Source organism: Camelus dromedarius, chromosome 14 (genome assembly GCF_036321535.1).
Source record: "Camelus dromedarius isolate mCamDro1 chromosome 14, mCamDro1.pat, whole genome shotgun sequence".
In the NCBI taxonomy this organism is placed as follows: Eukaryota; Metazoa; Chordata; class Mammalia; order Artiodactyla; family Camelidae; genus Camelus; species Camelus dromedarius.
Window position 1 is genome coordinate 32,431,691 of NC_087449.1, and position 16,240 is coordinate 32,447,930.

At 53.5% G+C, this 16,240-nt stretch overlaps 1 protein-coding gene across 1 annotated transcript in view; it reads left to right on the forward strand.

The window, feature by feature from the left end:
- The window catches only part of GLIS1 (GLIS family zinc finger 1), a 211,107-nt gene that overhangs the window by 120,223 nt on the left and 74,644 nt on the right, over positions 1 to 16,240 (forward strand). Inside the window, exons 3-4 of the mRNA XM_031465161.2 lie at positions 7,335 to 7,512; positions 11,777 to 12,659. Coding sequence (XP_031321021.1) covers positions 7,335 to 7,512; positions 11,777 to 12,659 — 1,061 coding nt within the window. The remainder of the gene's footprint in view (positions 1 to 7,334; positions 7,513 to 11,776; positions 12,660 to 16,240) is intronic.

Below are 16,240 nucleotides of genomic sequence, written 5' to 3' on the forward strand. Positions count from 1 at the left end.
TATGTTGAAGCCCCAACCTCCAGAGTGGATGTATTTGGAGACGGGGCCTCTAAGGGAGAAATTAAGGTTAAATGAGGTCATAAGGGTGGGGCCCTGATCCAATAGGATTAGTGTCCTTATGAGAAGAGATACCAGAGCATGTGCATGCTCTCTGTCTCTCTCCATGTGTGCAGTAAGGAAAGGCCGTAGGAGGGACTCAGTGAGAAGGTGGCTCTCTTTAAGCCGGGAAGAGAGCCCTCACCAGAAACCAAATCGGCAGGAACCTTGATCATGGACTTCCAGACTCCAGAACTGTAAGAAAATACACTTCTGTTGTTTAAGTCACCCAGGATATGGTATTTTGTTATGGCAGCCCAAGCAGACTAATAGAATGGGGAAGTAATCAGCTGCATTGACTCCCTTAATGGTGTGAAGTCATGTCTGGTCAGCACTGCCTTCCCAGGCTGAGAGAGCTGGGCTTGCATCTTAATTCCACCATTCACCAGCTGCATGACCTTGGGCAGGCCACTTACTCTTCCTCGAAAATGGCGTTAGTAGTTCTGGCATGTAAAGAGCCTAGTACTGTGCCAGGCACATAACGGGCACTCCATAAACTTAACTATTCATGATATGTTACCTAATGAAAAAAGTAGAGTACAAGAAAATAATATCAGCCTTATTTCTCTCAAAAAATATATAGGTGCTTAGGGAAACACCGCAGAGGTTTATCTGCCATCCTGTGTGTCTGCTGTGGCTCTCTGGTTTGTAGCTTTGTATGTGGTATCTTTTCTAATTGTTGCCTTGGTACATTTTCTAATTTTTTTCTACAACAATAGGTGCTAATTAGGTAGCAGTAAGAGAATGTGCAGGGAAACTTGGCCCATACATGTGCTTATATACTTACATACCTGCACCCAAGTGTGTAACCAACCTTGGGCTACTCATTTCCTGGCCCTGGATGCGACAGACCTGCAGGCTCGTTCTCTGCGATGCCGTCCCAAGGTGAGCCTGCTCAGATTTTACTGGCCTGAGTCCCTGTAAATCTGGCTTAGCTTTAAAGGGGAGGCCATAAGCCCGGCGTGAGGCCTTGAGCATCAGGCTCTGTAGCTCCAGAGGCCCTGCCTAGGTTACAGGCCCCCTGATGGAGCCTGTGACACCCCAAGACAGCTCCAGGCCGAGCAGCCCACCCCGCCGGGCTGTGGAGACTGGAGAAAAAGTTTGGCTGTCCTCCTGCTTCTCCTCTTTCGGAAGCCCTCACTTCCTGCTGGTTGCCGGGCCTTTGGGTTTGGTGAGGAGGGAAGAGAGGGCATGACGGGGCAGCACCAAGGCAGAAGGGGCCCTGGAGTGCAGACGTGACAGGTTCAGCCTTTGCCGAGTGTCCTTAGAGGCCCAGCACTCACCCTCCCTGGGCCAAGTGTCCCCAGCTTTCTGGGGTCTCTAGTGCCCCTCCTGCTCGGGCCTGGCACTCCCACTACTCAGAGGGGAAAGCTGAGGCTCAGAGAGGGGGGCCTGGAGAGCCCAGGCTGAGACTCAAAACCCTGTTAACCTGAGGCTGCCTTCTGTGGCCACTGGTGTCACTGCCTCAGAAAGTAAGCTACTGTTGCTGGAGGCATGTCACCCCAGGGAGGCTGTGACTGTGTCCCCTGCCTATCATGAAAGCAGGAGAGGGAACTTTACTAAAGTGCTGACTGTACCAGGTACCACACCTCTGCATGTCTTACCCATTTAATTCTCACAGCCACCCCCTGGAGCTGAGATTCTTATCCCCATTTTACAGATGAAGGAACTGTGGCTCAAAAGAGTAAGGTAGCTCATCTAGGGTCAAGCAGCCAGAAAGTTATTGGTGGAGCTAAGGCTTCAACCTAGGGGTGTGTGTGTGTGTGTGTGTGTGTGTGAGTGACAAAAGCTTGTTCTGTTTCCCTAAGTCAGTGTCTGACATATAGTAGCCACAAAAGTGAATTTGGACAGTCATTCCTGCCCCCCTTCCCAGTGTTTCTAAGCACCTACTGCGGGTCTAACCGTGTGCTAGGAGTAAGGGGAATATCCCCGATGGACCCCAGGTGTCGTGAGAACTTGCTTGCTCTGTGAGTAGGACCAGCCTCTCCCCCATCCAGACCCCTGTTTTCTCTTCTGTATGTAAAATAAGTTGGACAAGATCATGTCTTAGGATGCACTGCTTTCAGCAACTCTGGAGCTCCAAGACGCTTGTCCTGAAGGATTTCACAGATTCTTGAGGAAGCAAGGCTCTAACAGCACGGCATCAGGGTGGCAGTGCGGAGTGTTACAGTCCCCACCTTGTGGTGGTGATGTGGAGATTTAGAGATCAAACGTGTTGAGTATTTCGCAGATGCACCCTAATTGGCAGCTATTCTCAGGGACTGCTGTCTGCAGAGGTAGGGGAGCTTGGGGAGGGCAGGGGAGACCATGGAACATTCCAGAAGGAGTTGCACTTCTGCTGAACTCTGAGGGCCCAGAGGGGCCTGGGAGATGTCAGGCGCCCTGACTGGAGGGCAAGGGCATGTGCAGTGCAGCAACAAAGCGTCGTGGGATTGCGAGTGTACGGCCGAGGTGAGCCCGGGCTGTGAGGGCCCCCAAGCCAGGCCGGGGGTACCTCCACCTACCAGGGGCCGGCCCTTCAGTCAGAGCTGACAATGGTTTTCACGTCATCAGCGCCAGCTGTAAAATTCTCCACGTTTTACGGATGCAAGAAAGTCTTTCTAACTGCAAAGCTCATGTCTAACACCTGCATTAGATTGGGGTTGGCGTGTTACAGCCCAAGAACCAGTAAGCTTTTTTCTCAATAAGGTTTTGTTGGAACACAGTGCAATCACCTATTTACACATTGTCCGTGGTTGCTTTCCACAGTATAACAACAGAGTCAAGTACTTGTGGCTGACATTGTATGACCTACAAAGCTTAAAATACATACTGTCTTGACTGTTACAGAGAAAGTCTGTTGTCTGAGCCCTACAGTTGCTGTGTGACCTTGGCAAACTGCTTGCCTCCTCTGAGCCTGCCCAGCCAACTTCTGAGTATTGTAGCGAAGCTCATAGGTAATGGCTGTGAAACAACCTGTGGACTGTAAACTGCAGAACCCCGTCACCAGCTTGGCACCTAGTGGGCACTAGAAGTCTGCTTGTCCATGAATGAGGAACTGTTGTCATGTAGGCCTTCCTTGACTTGGCCACTGGCTGCTCCTGGGACAGCAAGGAGGCAGCAGCTGGGATGCTGAATGAATACATCATTGTCCCTCTCATACAGACTTGGCAGTTTTCAGTGTAAATTAAAATTCTTGTGGGGAGTCACCTTATATGTGGTACCACTTTCTAGCCAAGTCATTACGGTAATTTGCACAGCTCTGTGGTGTGTAACTGGAGCCCGTTTGCTTTAGATTTGCTGGCTGTGACCTCATTCAGGTTGACCAGTCCTATAGTTGGTGACCTCTAAACCTTGGGGCTTGTCTTTCTGAGTCTGACCTCAGGGTCATCTGACCTGACCTTCCTGGGGATAGAATACTTCTCATAACAGGACCCTGCCTTCCGACCCCATCCTGAACCCGAGGGTCCATAGAAGAAGGAATTATCATTACCATCACTTTTCAAATGCTTATGTGAGCTAGGCCTCACGCCAAATGCATTGTGTTCATAATCTCACTTAATTGTCACCACAGCCTTGTGAGGAGTTAACCCTAGTTTAAAGATGAGAAAACTGAGGCTTGAAGAGGAAACTAAACCAAACTCTTGCCCCAGGGGTGCCAGTCCAGGTTCTGCTACAGATTTGCTATGTGACCAAGGCAGTACCTTTCCTTCTCTGAGCCTCAGTTTTTTCATCTGTTAATGAAATAGATGGCCAGTCAGTCCCAACCCCGACATTCTCAGTTTTCTCACCAATTTGTGAAAATGAACAGAGGACCATTTCACCCTCCCAGCCTCTAAATAAGCTTCATTTATGTGGGAAGAGCTAGGTCCAAGGTCTGCTCTTGGCTCCGTGTGGCACAGAGGGAGACATGGCTGCTGGGTGCAGACCTCTTCCCAGGGCACCCCCAGCCTGCCTCAGGGCAGCAGAGCCCCTCTCACTTCCCTGCCTCCCCAGAGGAAGTCTCTATTCTTGCTCCTTGGAGACAGAGAGTAAGCAAGGGTGGATCCTGTGACACCCTTGGGGACAGGGAGGCAAAATGCCAACAGGCAGGAAGGCAATGGGAGGGCCTGGGGTTGCAGAGTGACAGTAGCCACATCTTTCCAGTGGTGACAGCATCTCTGGGACACAGCTGCTGGTTTAATTTCCAGTCTCGGAGAAAGCAGGTGGCCCAGGGCAGGGTCTGGCATGGGTCTGGGGAGACCTGGGTTCTGCCCTGGCTAGACCAGCAATTGCCATGTGACCTTGGGTGGCCACTGGCCAGCTCTGGTGCTCATGTCCGTCTGTGAGGTGGGGAGGCCAGTGCTTTCATCAGGATGCTGTGAGGTTCACACAAGATGAGGGCTTGAGTGGTCTTGAAGCCCTGGGCAGTGCCAAACTGTGACCTGAAGGACTCTTTCCTCCTTCCCTCCCAAAACTGCCTATTTATTGTAGGAAAACCTCTTACTGTGTCCAGCGGAGAAGCCACCAATAGGCTCCAATCATTTGTCCAGTAATGATTGTTTCTTCCCCCGGAGGTGATGGGGTTTGCATCTCAACCCAGCCCCTTACTCCGTGTGTGACCTTGGGTAACCCCCTAATCTTCTCTGAGCCTTCGAGTGCTTGCCTGAGATGGAGTGGTCTTACCATCTGGCAGGGTTGTTTTTTAAAGACCGAAGTTTAGGAGTCATTGAGACAATGGAGCCCCGCAGGCTCCCTAACATGATCTTCACTGGAGTCAAGGGTGGGGATGCTTGCTTGGAGGTCCCTGGATGTTCGTCAGTTGGCTGAGAAGCAGCAGGATGAGACTTGGGCTTTGAAGTCTGGGAGATCTGGGTTTGAATTGTGTCCCTGCCTCTTATGGACCTTAGAGCCTGGCGGGAGGCACCTAATTTCTCCACACCTCAACTTTTCTCATCTGGAAAATGGCTGTAATGAACTGCCTCACAGGGATGGACACTTGAAAGAATCAAATGTGCCTGGTGATCGAATAGGTCGGGCTTGATGAACAGAGCTTGATACATGCTGGGCTCCCCTGTGCCTTTACGGGGCTCTGCCTTCCATCTCTCCTCGCCTCCTCCTATGTGAAGGAGGGGTAGGTAACCCAGGGGTCCCCAGCGGGCCTGGTGGGTCCTTAGAAGAAACTTGGAGCCGCCTCCCTGACCCACAGACTCTGGGAGAAAGACCCTGACAGGACAGCCCCATATGATAATTAAGCTCTCTTTGCTCCAAATGCTATTAATGGTCATAAAATTAGCCACAGTTTGCTGAGACCCAGCCCCAGGGTTTGCCTCAGTGGGACAGTAAAATCTCAAGCAGAAACGATTTGAAAAAGGCAGAGACCGCCAAGCAGAGACAGACTTAAACGAGCAGCAGCCTGCTCTCATTAACTCAGACCATTCATATTTGTTACCGGGGATTTCTTTTTAATTAAAAAACAACCAAGTTATTAAAAAATAAGCTTATGAGGGGCTGGCCAAGCGGCAGCCAAAGCCAGTGGGAGCCAGTGTTCCTCACAGCAGGACACTGGCCCAGCGCTTGGCCTGGGAGGGTGACCAGAGGGACACTTGTCTGGAGACTTGTCACTTGCCCTAGGACCTTGAGAGCATTGCAGCCTCGTGTGCAGACTGCAGTGCTCGGCAGGTGAACGCCTGGTGCCTGTCCAGAGCTTTGGGCACAAGGAGGCTTAGCGCTGCATGGCCTTCTGTGAAGAGGCTGCCTGGGGTTGGGGGAGGGGGCTAGAGTTAGGGTTAGGGGAGCTGGATCCTGGAGGATGAGGTTGGGCTTCTGTCTCTCTAAGAGGCCACTTTTTAATTACATAGAGATTAAGACGTGGGGTTTGGGTCTGAATGACCTGAGCCAGAAATCCAGGCCAAACTTTTACTAGCTGTGTGATCTTGAGCAAGTAGTTTAGCCCTCCTGAGCCTCGGCTTTCTCCTCTGTACAGTGAGGATAATGCTTCTCTCTCCCTGCAAGGGCAGTGGGAGGCTCCGATGAGACAGTGGAGTCGGGGCCGGCACGTACTGCTCAGCAAAGGGCACTTCTGTTGTCCTTGTTCTCACGCTGAGCAAGGTAAACCATTAAGATGAGAAAAGAGCCGACACTGGCTCACGATCAGCCCTGAAGCGGACAATCCTTAGGCCTCTTAATGTTTTATTACATCCATGGGACACTTTACACTTTTCAAAGTGCCATTTGACAATAAGAGTGATTTCCACTCCTGGTGCACTGCTGGCTAGGTGTCTGCACTGTGCTGGGGGCTCTGCACCTCAGCTCTCAGGACTTCGCAGCATCTCTGGAGAACCGGCGTGGCTGTCCGCAGTTCACACGGGGACCGGCCTCGGGGAGTGTGGGCCTCAAGGAGGGACTTGCTAGAGTCACAGACTTGGTGGGGGGCAGAAGGGCTCACTCCGGCTCATCAGGCCCCAAAGCCCATGCCCTTTCCTCCTGCCAAGTGATTGGACAGAAAGCCGAAGAAGTTAGTTTTCTCATCACACTGTAGATGAGAAAACTGAGGCCCAGAGAGGGCACGTAGCTTATACCCATCATGCCTAACATTTTTATTATACTTTATGTTGTTTTTAAGGGCTTTGTGCAGATTTCAAGACTAACTGAGGCACATCTGCTTATGGTAGGCACATATGGCAGTTAGCCTGTGAAAGGTCGTGGAGGATGCAGAGGTGTGAATGACTGTGGACTGTGTTTTTATGGGGGTAACGCAGTTTGGAAAACAACGTGGATTGAGCTTCAGGGATAACAAGAAAAAATGCTGTTTAGTGAGCACCTGCTCCTTGACCTCCAGACGTCAGTAACATTCACCCAGCCTGCTGGGCAGCCAGCCCTAGGCAAGGCCGTGCACCTTGTCAAATGAGTGTTAGGTGGTCGGTGTGAGGGTCATAGATCGCAAGCTCCAAGAGATAGGAGTTTATGTGTCTCACTCACCATGTGTCCCACACCTGGGATAGTGTCTGGTCCGTCGGAGTGCTCTGTGTTTGTGCGAAGGTCATTTACCCACTAGAGCTCAGCATCTGCATCTGAGAATTGGGGGTTTTATTACTGATCCTGCTGGTGATTATGGAAATTAATAGGTGTTCCCGTGGCCTCGGACGCAGCAGGGGTTCAGTTAGTGTTGCTCACTGGAGCTCTGTCCCACATGGTACCCCAGTGACTGCCCTCTGCCTATGCCCTCTGCAGACCGTCCCCACTCACCTCATCTCCTCTTCCTGTCTTTCTCTGCGCAGTGAATGGGAGCTACGGCCTCTGCACCCCAGGCTCGGAGAAGAGCCTGCTGGACCTGGACCTTGCGGAGGGCCCTGGCCCCACCTGCCGCCAGGGCCTGTTTCTCCCTGCAGGAAGCCCACCGCCACGGAGCCACCCCCTAGCCTGTGAGAGGCTGCTGCATTTCCCCCACCCCAGCAGGTATGTGCTTCGTTCCCACGCATCAGCTGCCTTCTGTGGATGCTCCGGGAGCCCAGGGACTTAGGGGGCCTCTACACCTCACCTGGTCTACCTGACTTGTGGGACACACAGGGAAACTGAGGCACGGGAGGGCCAGAGACCAGCCAGAGCCCAGTAGCACATGGATGACTGCCTGGTCTAGACTCCACACCGCAGCACTGCAGGCCTCATGAGAGACAAATGGTTTTACTGAGGTGCGTCTGGCTGTTACAGAGAATCAGTCATTTCAGAAGAGGAAGATTCAGAGGATAGGGAAGAGCTTGGAGAGGGAAAACCCAGCTCAGGGTTCGTACACACTGTAGTGTCAAGCCCTGAATGGCTCCTGGAGCAAAGAGGGGTTCTTCCCCACAGGTATCTCCTGCCCCCGGAAGCCGTTGTCCCACACAGCTCTGCCAGGTAACCATCAGTCAGTGCTTGCACATTTCCGGTGACATCCACCTCTGGACAGATGTTCTGTCAGATTGCATATGAGCTGAACTCTGCCTCTTGTGGCTTCTCCCCAGGTCCCAGACGTGCCTCTGTGCCCTGGTTTGCCCAGCCACAGACAGGCCTCTGCACCCACCCACTTGGCCCCAGGGCTCTCACCTGTTGCCTGGGGCTGCAGGTCTAGAGGCTGTTTCACAGACCAGAGATTCTAAAAACTGGCCCAGTTGCGTATTTGCTATTCATTCCCTTTCCAGTCATTTATCAGGCACTGACTCTGTGCCAGGCACAGTGGTTGGTGCCGGGGTGGGTGCCTTGGTGAAGGAAGCGGAAATCTCCCTGATGGAGTTTACTTTCCAGCGGGAGCCCCACAGCGGGAGATATTACTAATTAGCAGGATACTTATTCTTCCCACGTTCAACAGTTTTTCTTTGAGAATGTGGACTCCCCATGACCCTCTTTGATATTACTGAGACTTCTGATTTATAGGAGTGTTATCAGTCTGCTCAAGCTGCCGTAACAAAACGCCTCAGACTGGGTGACTTAAACAACAGACATTTATGTCCTCATAGTACTGGAGGCTAGAAGAGATCAAGGCATCTGCAAGTTTGCATTCTCCTTGAGACCGCTCTCCTTGGCTCGTAGATGGCTCCTTCTCTCTGTGTCCTCACGTGGTCCCTTCTCTGTGTGCACACCACTGGGTATCTTTTCCTCTTCTTGAAAGGACACCAGTCCTGTTGGATTAGGGTCCCACCCACCCTATGACCTCACTTAACCTTAATTACCTCCCTAAAGGCCCTACCTCCAAATCCAGTCACACTGGGGTTAGGGCTTCAACCTATAGGCTTTAAGGGGATACAAGTACGTGTGTAACAAGGAGTAAGGACTTTGAGTTGTCATTGTTTGGTAATAGTCAAATGCATGTATCTGCTTGATTATTTACTGAGGCTTCCCTGGCAGCATCCAGTTTCTCCAGTGAAATTCTTTCTATCTCAGGGTAGAAGCTATGAAAGCTAAGCAATTGGGTGTTTTTTTGGGTAGAGACGATCAGAAATATCCTTTGTCATTTTGAATGTCATTTTGACAGTTAGGGCACAGGAGAGTCTATACCCAGAACCTTATGCCAGCATCAGTCTGAGTTGCTGCCACCTCTACTACTGATCTGGCTTTTCCAAACTCCCTCCGTTTCCTAAAGACAAAGAGGGTCTGTCTCAGCCCCCATCCCACACCCAGTCGGATCCTGTGCCTTCCCCTTCCCACTGGATCGCCTTGTGTTCAGAGCCTCCCCGTTCTTGCTGCTCCCTGTGATTCAACCAGATCCAAGTTCAGATTCCTGCTCTAGCGCTACCAGCCTTTGAGGGCTCGGGCCAGTTGCTTCAGTTTTCATCAGTGTGAAACAGATGGTGGTCTCTCCCTGGAAGAACTTGGCCATATGCATTCAGCAGATACCGCAAATTGTTGTACTGCTAGGATTCATGAGACTGGTCTGGGAAAGCGCCTGGAGTGGTTCACTCTGTCCAGGAATCTAAGCTCACAGTTTCTAGAGATGTGATGGGGATGGCCCAAGGCACACAGGGCTCCAAGACAGAGCAGGGCCAGAACCACTGCCTGGCCTCACAGAGACAGCTGGCATCCCGAGCCAGGGGACACTAAGGCCTGAGCTGCCCCCTCCCCACTGGATGCCATCCAGGGTCTTGCTGGTGATTATTCAGGTAGCTCCATCGCAGAACACACAGCTGCTCTCTTCTCCTGGTATTGGTGCTTTAACCTGACACTAGTTTTAAAGCGATTGCTCCAAATAGACGCTTACCTGGCTGCCCTCCCCTGCCTGTGCCCACCTCCACCAGGTCAGGAGCACGACCTTGCAAGGAGCAGCTGTGCTTTTATTTCTTTTTAAGCTCCGCAAAATCATAACTTAAAATCAGATCTAGAAGCTACTTGGAGCTCGCTGCTGTCGATGGTGGGCCCAGCGCCCCCACCCTGGAGGTGGGGCGATGCATTTGCTCCTTCCGATTCTACCCCGTGACCGCACTCTGGGCAGCAGAGTTCCTGGGAGGGAAGAAAGGTCTCCGGTGAGTGAGGTGGAGAACTGTTCAAGTGTAGCTGAAAACCAAACAGAAGAGCCCCTTCCCCAGACTCCTATCCAGGCAAAACTCCAGGTTTCTGCACATGAGAACTGCACACACCTGGGAGGGAGACGGGGTGCCTGGGTTCTGGTTCCAACCCTGTCGCTGGTTTGCTCCTTGTGACTGCGGGCAAGCCATGCGCCCTCTCGGTAGTGATGCGGTTGGAGCCTATGCTCTCTGAGGGCTCTGGGCTCTAACTTTGCTTCTCCCCTGTCCTGTCCCCTCCCCTCCACCTCACGGCTGGAGCTGAGGATGCCACAATTTCTGCAGGGAGCCTGAGAGGGAGGGGCTGGGGCTGCAGGGCCACACTGAAAGCAGAGGGACAGGGGATGGCCCCAAAAGCCCTGCTGCAGAGAGCCTCAGGACAGCGGTGGTGATCACGGCAGTGGTGTTGGCACCACTCACCTGGCCTCCTCTTTCCAGAGGGCTGTCATAGCATCTGTTTCCTCCCTTGATCCTGGTCGCCCGCCTCTGAGTCGGGAGGGTTAGTCCTCATTTCACAGGTGAAGAAACTGAGGCTCGGATGGGAAGAGGTTTTTGGATGCATGGGGTGTCCTCGTCAGACTTTGGGCTCATAAGCAGGCTTTTTGTTCTGCTCAGTCAGCCATTAGGGCTTCTCTGACCCTGAGTCCAGTGTCACCTTGCTGGCCTCTCCTCTTCTCAGAGTACTCTGGTGACCAGCAGGCCCTGGTATCTCTACCTGCACTTACTTGTCCCTCATTTGGGAGAGGCCCCTTTAGGAAGGCATGTGCCACATGTGTGGTGATGACAGCATCCTGGGGATCCGGGCTCTGCCCATCACACCATCCCCACCCTCAGGAGGCAAACCATTAGATGTTGAGGTGCAGAGAATGGCCCAAAGCACCTTGCCAAGGTTTGCATGGCCAGGAGTGGCTGAGTGTGGCCTCAAACCCAGGTCTCTTGCTGCCTCGCCTGGCCTGCCTGGCCATGGCTTCCCCGAGAGATGCATATTGTGCACTCACGGTGTCTGGGTTTGAAATCCCGGGACACCTTCCCCCGCCCCCCTGCCACACCAAGAAGCTTTTTCTCAGTTATTCCTAGGATGCCCCCCTGTGACTGTGATTCAAACCCCCACCCACTGATGTTCATAGTGGAAAAGACAGATTGCTTGGGGTAAAACATAGCAAAGTTAACTTTTTTAGAAATTAAGAAAAATTACAAGATTGAAGGGACAAGTAAGCAGAGTTTAAAGCAAAATGGACTTGGTATCCCTCAAAGAGCCATCCTCAGCCTTCTTCCTTCACAGTTCACTGGAAGGTCATGGGGAGAGGGGCAGGGCAGACCCAGGGAGGCCTTGGAGGCAGGGTGGATGGCGCTTGGGCTGGAGAGGCTGGTCTGGATTTGGCAAGAGGATGACCCGTGCTCCTTGCTGGCGTTCTCCTGGGCACATTCATGTTTTCAGACCTCCCACTCTCTCGAACCTCTCCCCAGCCCCCTCCTCTTCCTCGCTCTCTTCTTTTCCCTTCACACTCTTCTTCTGCCCGGACAACCAGAGTTGCCCAGAGTCCTGGTCTCTCTGCTGCCAGCCCTCAGCCTCTCTTTCCTGCTCTGGGCTTCTCCACCCCTCTGTCCTCAGGCTCCCCGCTGTCCCCTGCCTGGGCCTCCCCACTGTGGACTGCCCATCCTCTCACGACCTCTCTGGCACTGTCTTCCAGGTCGCCCAGGCCCCAGGCCACATATGTGAACGGCAGCCTTCCGGCCACACAGCACATCAAGCAGGAGTCCCTGCCCGACTACCGGGCCATGACAGAATCTCGTGCGCCCCTGTCCGCCCACTGCCGGGCCCCGCCCGCCACGGGCCTGCACACGGACCTGGACCTCCCGGGCCGAGGCCTTGCCACCCCTGCACCTTCCTGTTACCTTCTGGGCAGTGAACCCAGCTCTGGCCTGGGCCCCCAACCTGAGGCCCACCTCCCCGAGGGTGGCCTGAAGCGCTGCTGCCTCCTGGGCCTACCTCCCACCTCCTCCATCTCTGCCTCACCGTGCGCCTCCTCCGATGTCACCTCCATCATCCGCTCCTCCCAGACAGCTCTGGTCACCTGTGTCAACGGACTCCGGAGCCCCCCTCTGCCAGGAGACCTGGGGGTTCCTCCCAAACGTGCCCGGCCCACCCCTGCGTCCACCGAGAGCCACGAGGGTAGTTTGCAATTGGACACCTGCCGGAAGGCCGGCTTCCTGAAGCAGGAGCCTGCGGACGAGTTCTCAGAGCTCTTTGGGCCTCACCAGCAGGGCCTGCCGCCCCCCTACCCCCTGTCTCAGCTGCCGCCTGGCCCCAGCCTTGGAGGCCTGGGGCTGGGCTTGGCGGGCAGGGTGGTGGCCGGGCGGCAGGCGTGCCGTTGGGTAGACTGCTGTGCAGCCTATGAGCAGCAGGAGGAGCTGGTGCGGCACATCGAGAAGAGCCACATCGACCAGCGCAAGGGCGAGGACTTCACCTGCTTCTGGGCAGGCTGTGTGCGCCGCTACAAGCCCTTCAACGCCCGCTACAAGCTGCTCATCCACATGAGGGTGCACTCAGGCGAGAAGCCCAACAAGTGCATGGTGAGTTCCCCCGCTGCCCAGGCAGAGCGGCCCCCACCTTGCTGCCCTGGGAGAGGTCTGCCTGGGCTCCTCACCGGGGGCTGGCTGGGATCCCCTGTGCTTGACGAAGGAAGGACCAATGTTGTAGATGTGGCCACTGGTCACAAGGGTCAGTGCCCTGTAACTGGGAACCTCGGCAGAGGGCACCTCGGACTTGCCAGGTGCCCCATCCTCCACCCTCCATGGCCTGGTGTCGCACACACTCATTCAGGTGGTGACACGTGCTCTGAGTCAGAGGGGCTCAGCCAGCCTTCTCTCTTACATACAGAAGCTGAGTGTCCCAGTGCTGATGGCCAAGTGAGTCATGGGGCACATACTTTCCCCTAGTGCTGGATCTTCATCTGAAGTCCTTCCCAGGGAGGCTCCCTGGGCCTTCTGGGGGCAGCCACAGGCTTGGTTTCCTCCAGGGAGCACTGAGTCCTCACAGGCATCTGACTTGAGAGCTGCGGGTCCCCAGGGCAGTCCTTGGGGTAGGGCCAGACATTAGCTGATAAGGCCCTGGATAGCACGGGTAAGTCAGAGGAAGGAAGCAGCGTGTCTGGTCTGCAGGGCCAGTGTCAGAGCCAAGGAAGAGTTCTACACTCATGTCTTACCACTGGCAATGGGCCCTGCCTCATGGAGAACTCAGGCTGGGGATGGGTGCAGCTGGGGGAGAGGTACACCTCTGTTCTGCTCAAAGCCCAGAGCAGTGTTTGCAGGGCCGGGGAGGGGGCAGGAAATATCAGCAACCAGCAGCATCAACTCCACCCTCCTGGGACCAGCTGTTGGCCCATGGGGCCCATCTGCTTGTGGAGCTGTAAGCTGGGCACCCACTGAACCAGCTTATTCAGCTTTAAGGAGGCTGAGTCTTGAGGATGAGAAGGAATTCACTTTATAGACAAGTGAGGGGCAGGGAACAGCCTCTGCCAAAGAGAGGAAGCACGATGGATCCTGTGGCTGGTGTGCCGGTGTCATGGGGAGAGGCTAGAGTGAGCAGGCTGAGAAGGTGAGCTGTATCATGTGCCTTTGGGCCAAGGCTGTGCTGGAGGGAGAGCTGGTGGCTGGGCCAGTCCCTGGTGATGCCCCAGTTCACTTGGGGTGTTGACACATGACTTGTCTAGGAGTTGATGCCCAGCAGACATTATAGGGCAAGACTCCTGGACAGACGGGTCCCACCTCTCTCTGAGATCCTGCTGTGGACAGCCGCTGAGCTGTAGTTCTCCTTTACATCCTCTCTCCTGGGGTGACCCCACTAGTGTCTGTGGAGCCCTCATGAAGACCGCCTGGCCTGAACACCGGCATGGTGTGCTTGGTGGCCTTCTAGCACTCGGGCTCCCATGTGGAATCACAGCATCCTGGAATTTCTGTGTTAGGCATGAGGAACCTTGGAGGTGATCTGGACCTTCCCTGCCCATTTTCCTGGTTGAGAAATGGAGGCCCACTGAGGGGTCAGAGAGGCTCAGATCACTCAGAGCAGTCTCGGGATCTCTCTGTAGGGTTTCTTCTCCTGGGCCAGCCTGCCGGGATCTCTTTGGTTCAGCAGAGTCCACAGGACACTGGCTTACACCTGGCTCATGCCTGGCTCATGCCTGGCTCTAGGGACCCAGACCTGGACCTGCCGAAGTCTTTGCCTGGGGGCAGTCACAGTCAGGGATGGGTGGAAGATGGGTGTGGAGACCAGTGACAGGGTCTGGGATGGAGTTTGCCTCGGCCCAGAGAGAAGAGGCCTAGCAAGGCTTCATGGAGGAGGTGGTGTTCAAGCCATGTCTGTACTCGCCTGTGGTTGCATTTAATCTTTATAAGAGTCTTGTAAAACACGGTTTTTACAGATGAAGAAACAAAGATTCAACAGGGTCCAGCTGGCCTTCCACTTGCTACTATGAGAACACTTCATCTTGCCTCTTTGGGGGTTTAGGATTTGGGTAGTAATTACAGCAAGTAGCTCATGAGTGCTGACTGTGTTGGGGGGCTGTTAGTCCTGTGGTCCTCATGCTCCATGTGGTCCTTGTAACAACCCTATGGGGCAGATACTATTAATCCCCACTTTGCAGATGAGGAAACTAAGGCTCAGAGACATTCATAATTTGTTCCAGGTCACACAGCTAGTTAGAGACAAATAACAACAACAGTAACAATAGAGGCTCATACTCATGATAGTAATAATAGGAACAACAATAAAAATAACTTGCCCAAGGTTACCCAGCTAGTAACCATTGGAGTGGGAGTTGAACCCACCGCTTTCTAAACTGATGCTCTTGTTTGTGTATATCATCTCCTGTTAAACTGATTATTCTCGGGGGTCCTGGGGCACTACCGTGCTGTCCTCTGGAGATGGTAGCAGAGATCTGTGAGCTCCGCCTTGCCGGCCGTGGGCATGCTTCCCCTTCCTGTGAGGCTGGCGCAGTAGGTAACCCAGGGGAAGGGGCGGGCCCTAGCCCGCACCCAGATAAGTAAAATCTCCCTTCCCTGTAAAATTATTAATTTCTCATGACAGGCCTCTGCTACCATGTGCTGTAATAGACAAAGGAATTTTGGACCCGGAGTCTCTGGAGAACAGGAAATAGATGAGACACTTTGATTGAAGAGTAAATGGCCCACTAAAATAGCAGTTAATCCTTTTATTATCTTTCCAGCAGCCGTTTCCACAGTTCTTTCATGAGGTAAGCCTTCCCCGCCCCGTCCAACTGTAACGCTCCTGTCTTAGCAGCTGGTTCGCATTTAGCCTGCGGAGCCTCTGCTCCCACACCAGGCCGGCCTGGACGAGCTTCGAGGAGCCCAGCTCTCCTCTGCCCAGGCCGTTAGTGCCCAGGCTGTTCGGGCCAAGCTGGGGACTGGGACTCGCCTTGCTGGCCCCCCGGGGTGAACTGCACCGCCTCCCACCCTGCCCTCTCCACGGCCCGTCCACGCCATCCAGAGGAAGCTCCCTAATCTCTTTGCAATATCCTGTTATGTTTCTTACGTTGTCGGAGTTGTCTTAGCCTTATTAAATTGGGGGTTTCATCTGCGTTACGATAGCAAGGTTACGTCCAACCCAAATACTGACGCGACGCCTCGAAGACGTTAACTTTGAAAAGATTAATTTCTTGCTTTCTTAGGTTGGCTCTCCCAGACAGTTGGAATTCTGATTGTCTGAGACTGCAGAAATTAGCAGACTGTGAGTTTGCTTTTCCCCACGTCGAGAAAAAGACAGGCTGAGTGAAAAAGGAAAACTCATATCCCTGGGTTTTATGAAATAATCATGACAGCAACCCCTGACTTTTGTGATGAGCTTGACCAAAGCTGTGAGCACAGCGTGGAAGGTTTGTGTGAAAGACACGTGAAAGCCCTAGAGTGAGTCACACTGACCTGGGGCCCTGCCACCTACCAGCTGTGTGACCTCAGGCAGGTGGCTTAGCCTCTCTGAGCAATAGCATACTCGACTGTAAAATGGGGCGATCATAGTACCTGCCTTTTTGGACTGTTGTTATAAAGGTTAAAGGAGATGATTTAAGGAAGTGCTTAGTTAATTCTCTTCTTCCCAGTCACACTCTTTACACTGATCATCTTAGGAGATTCATCCAGTA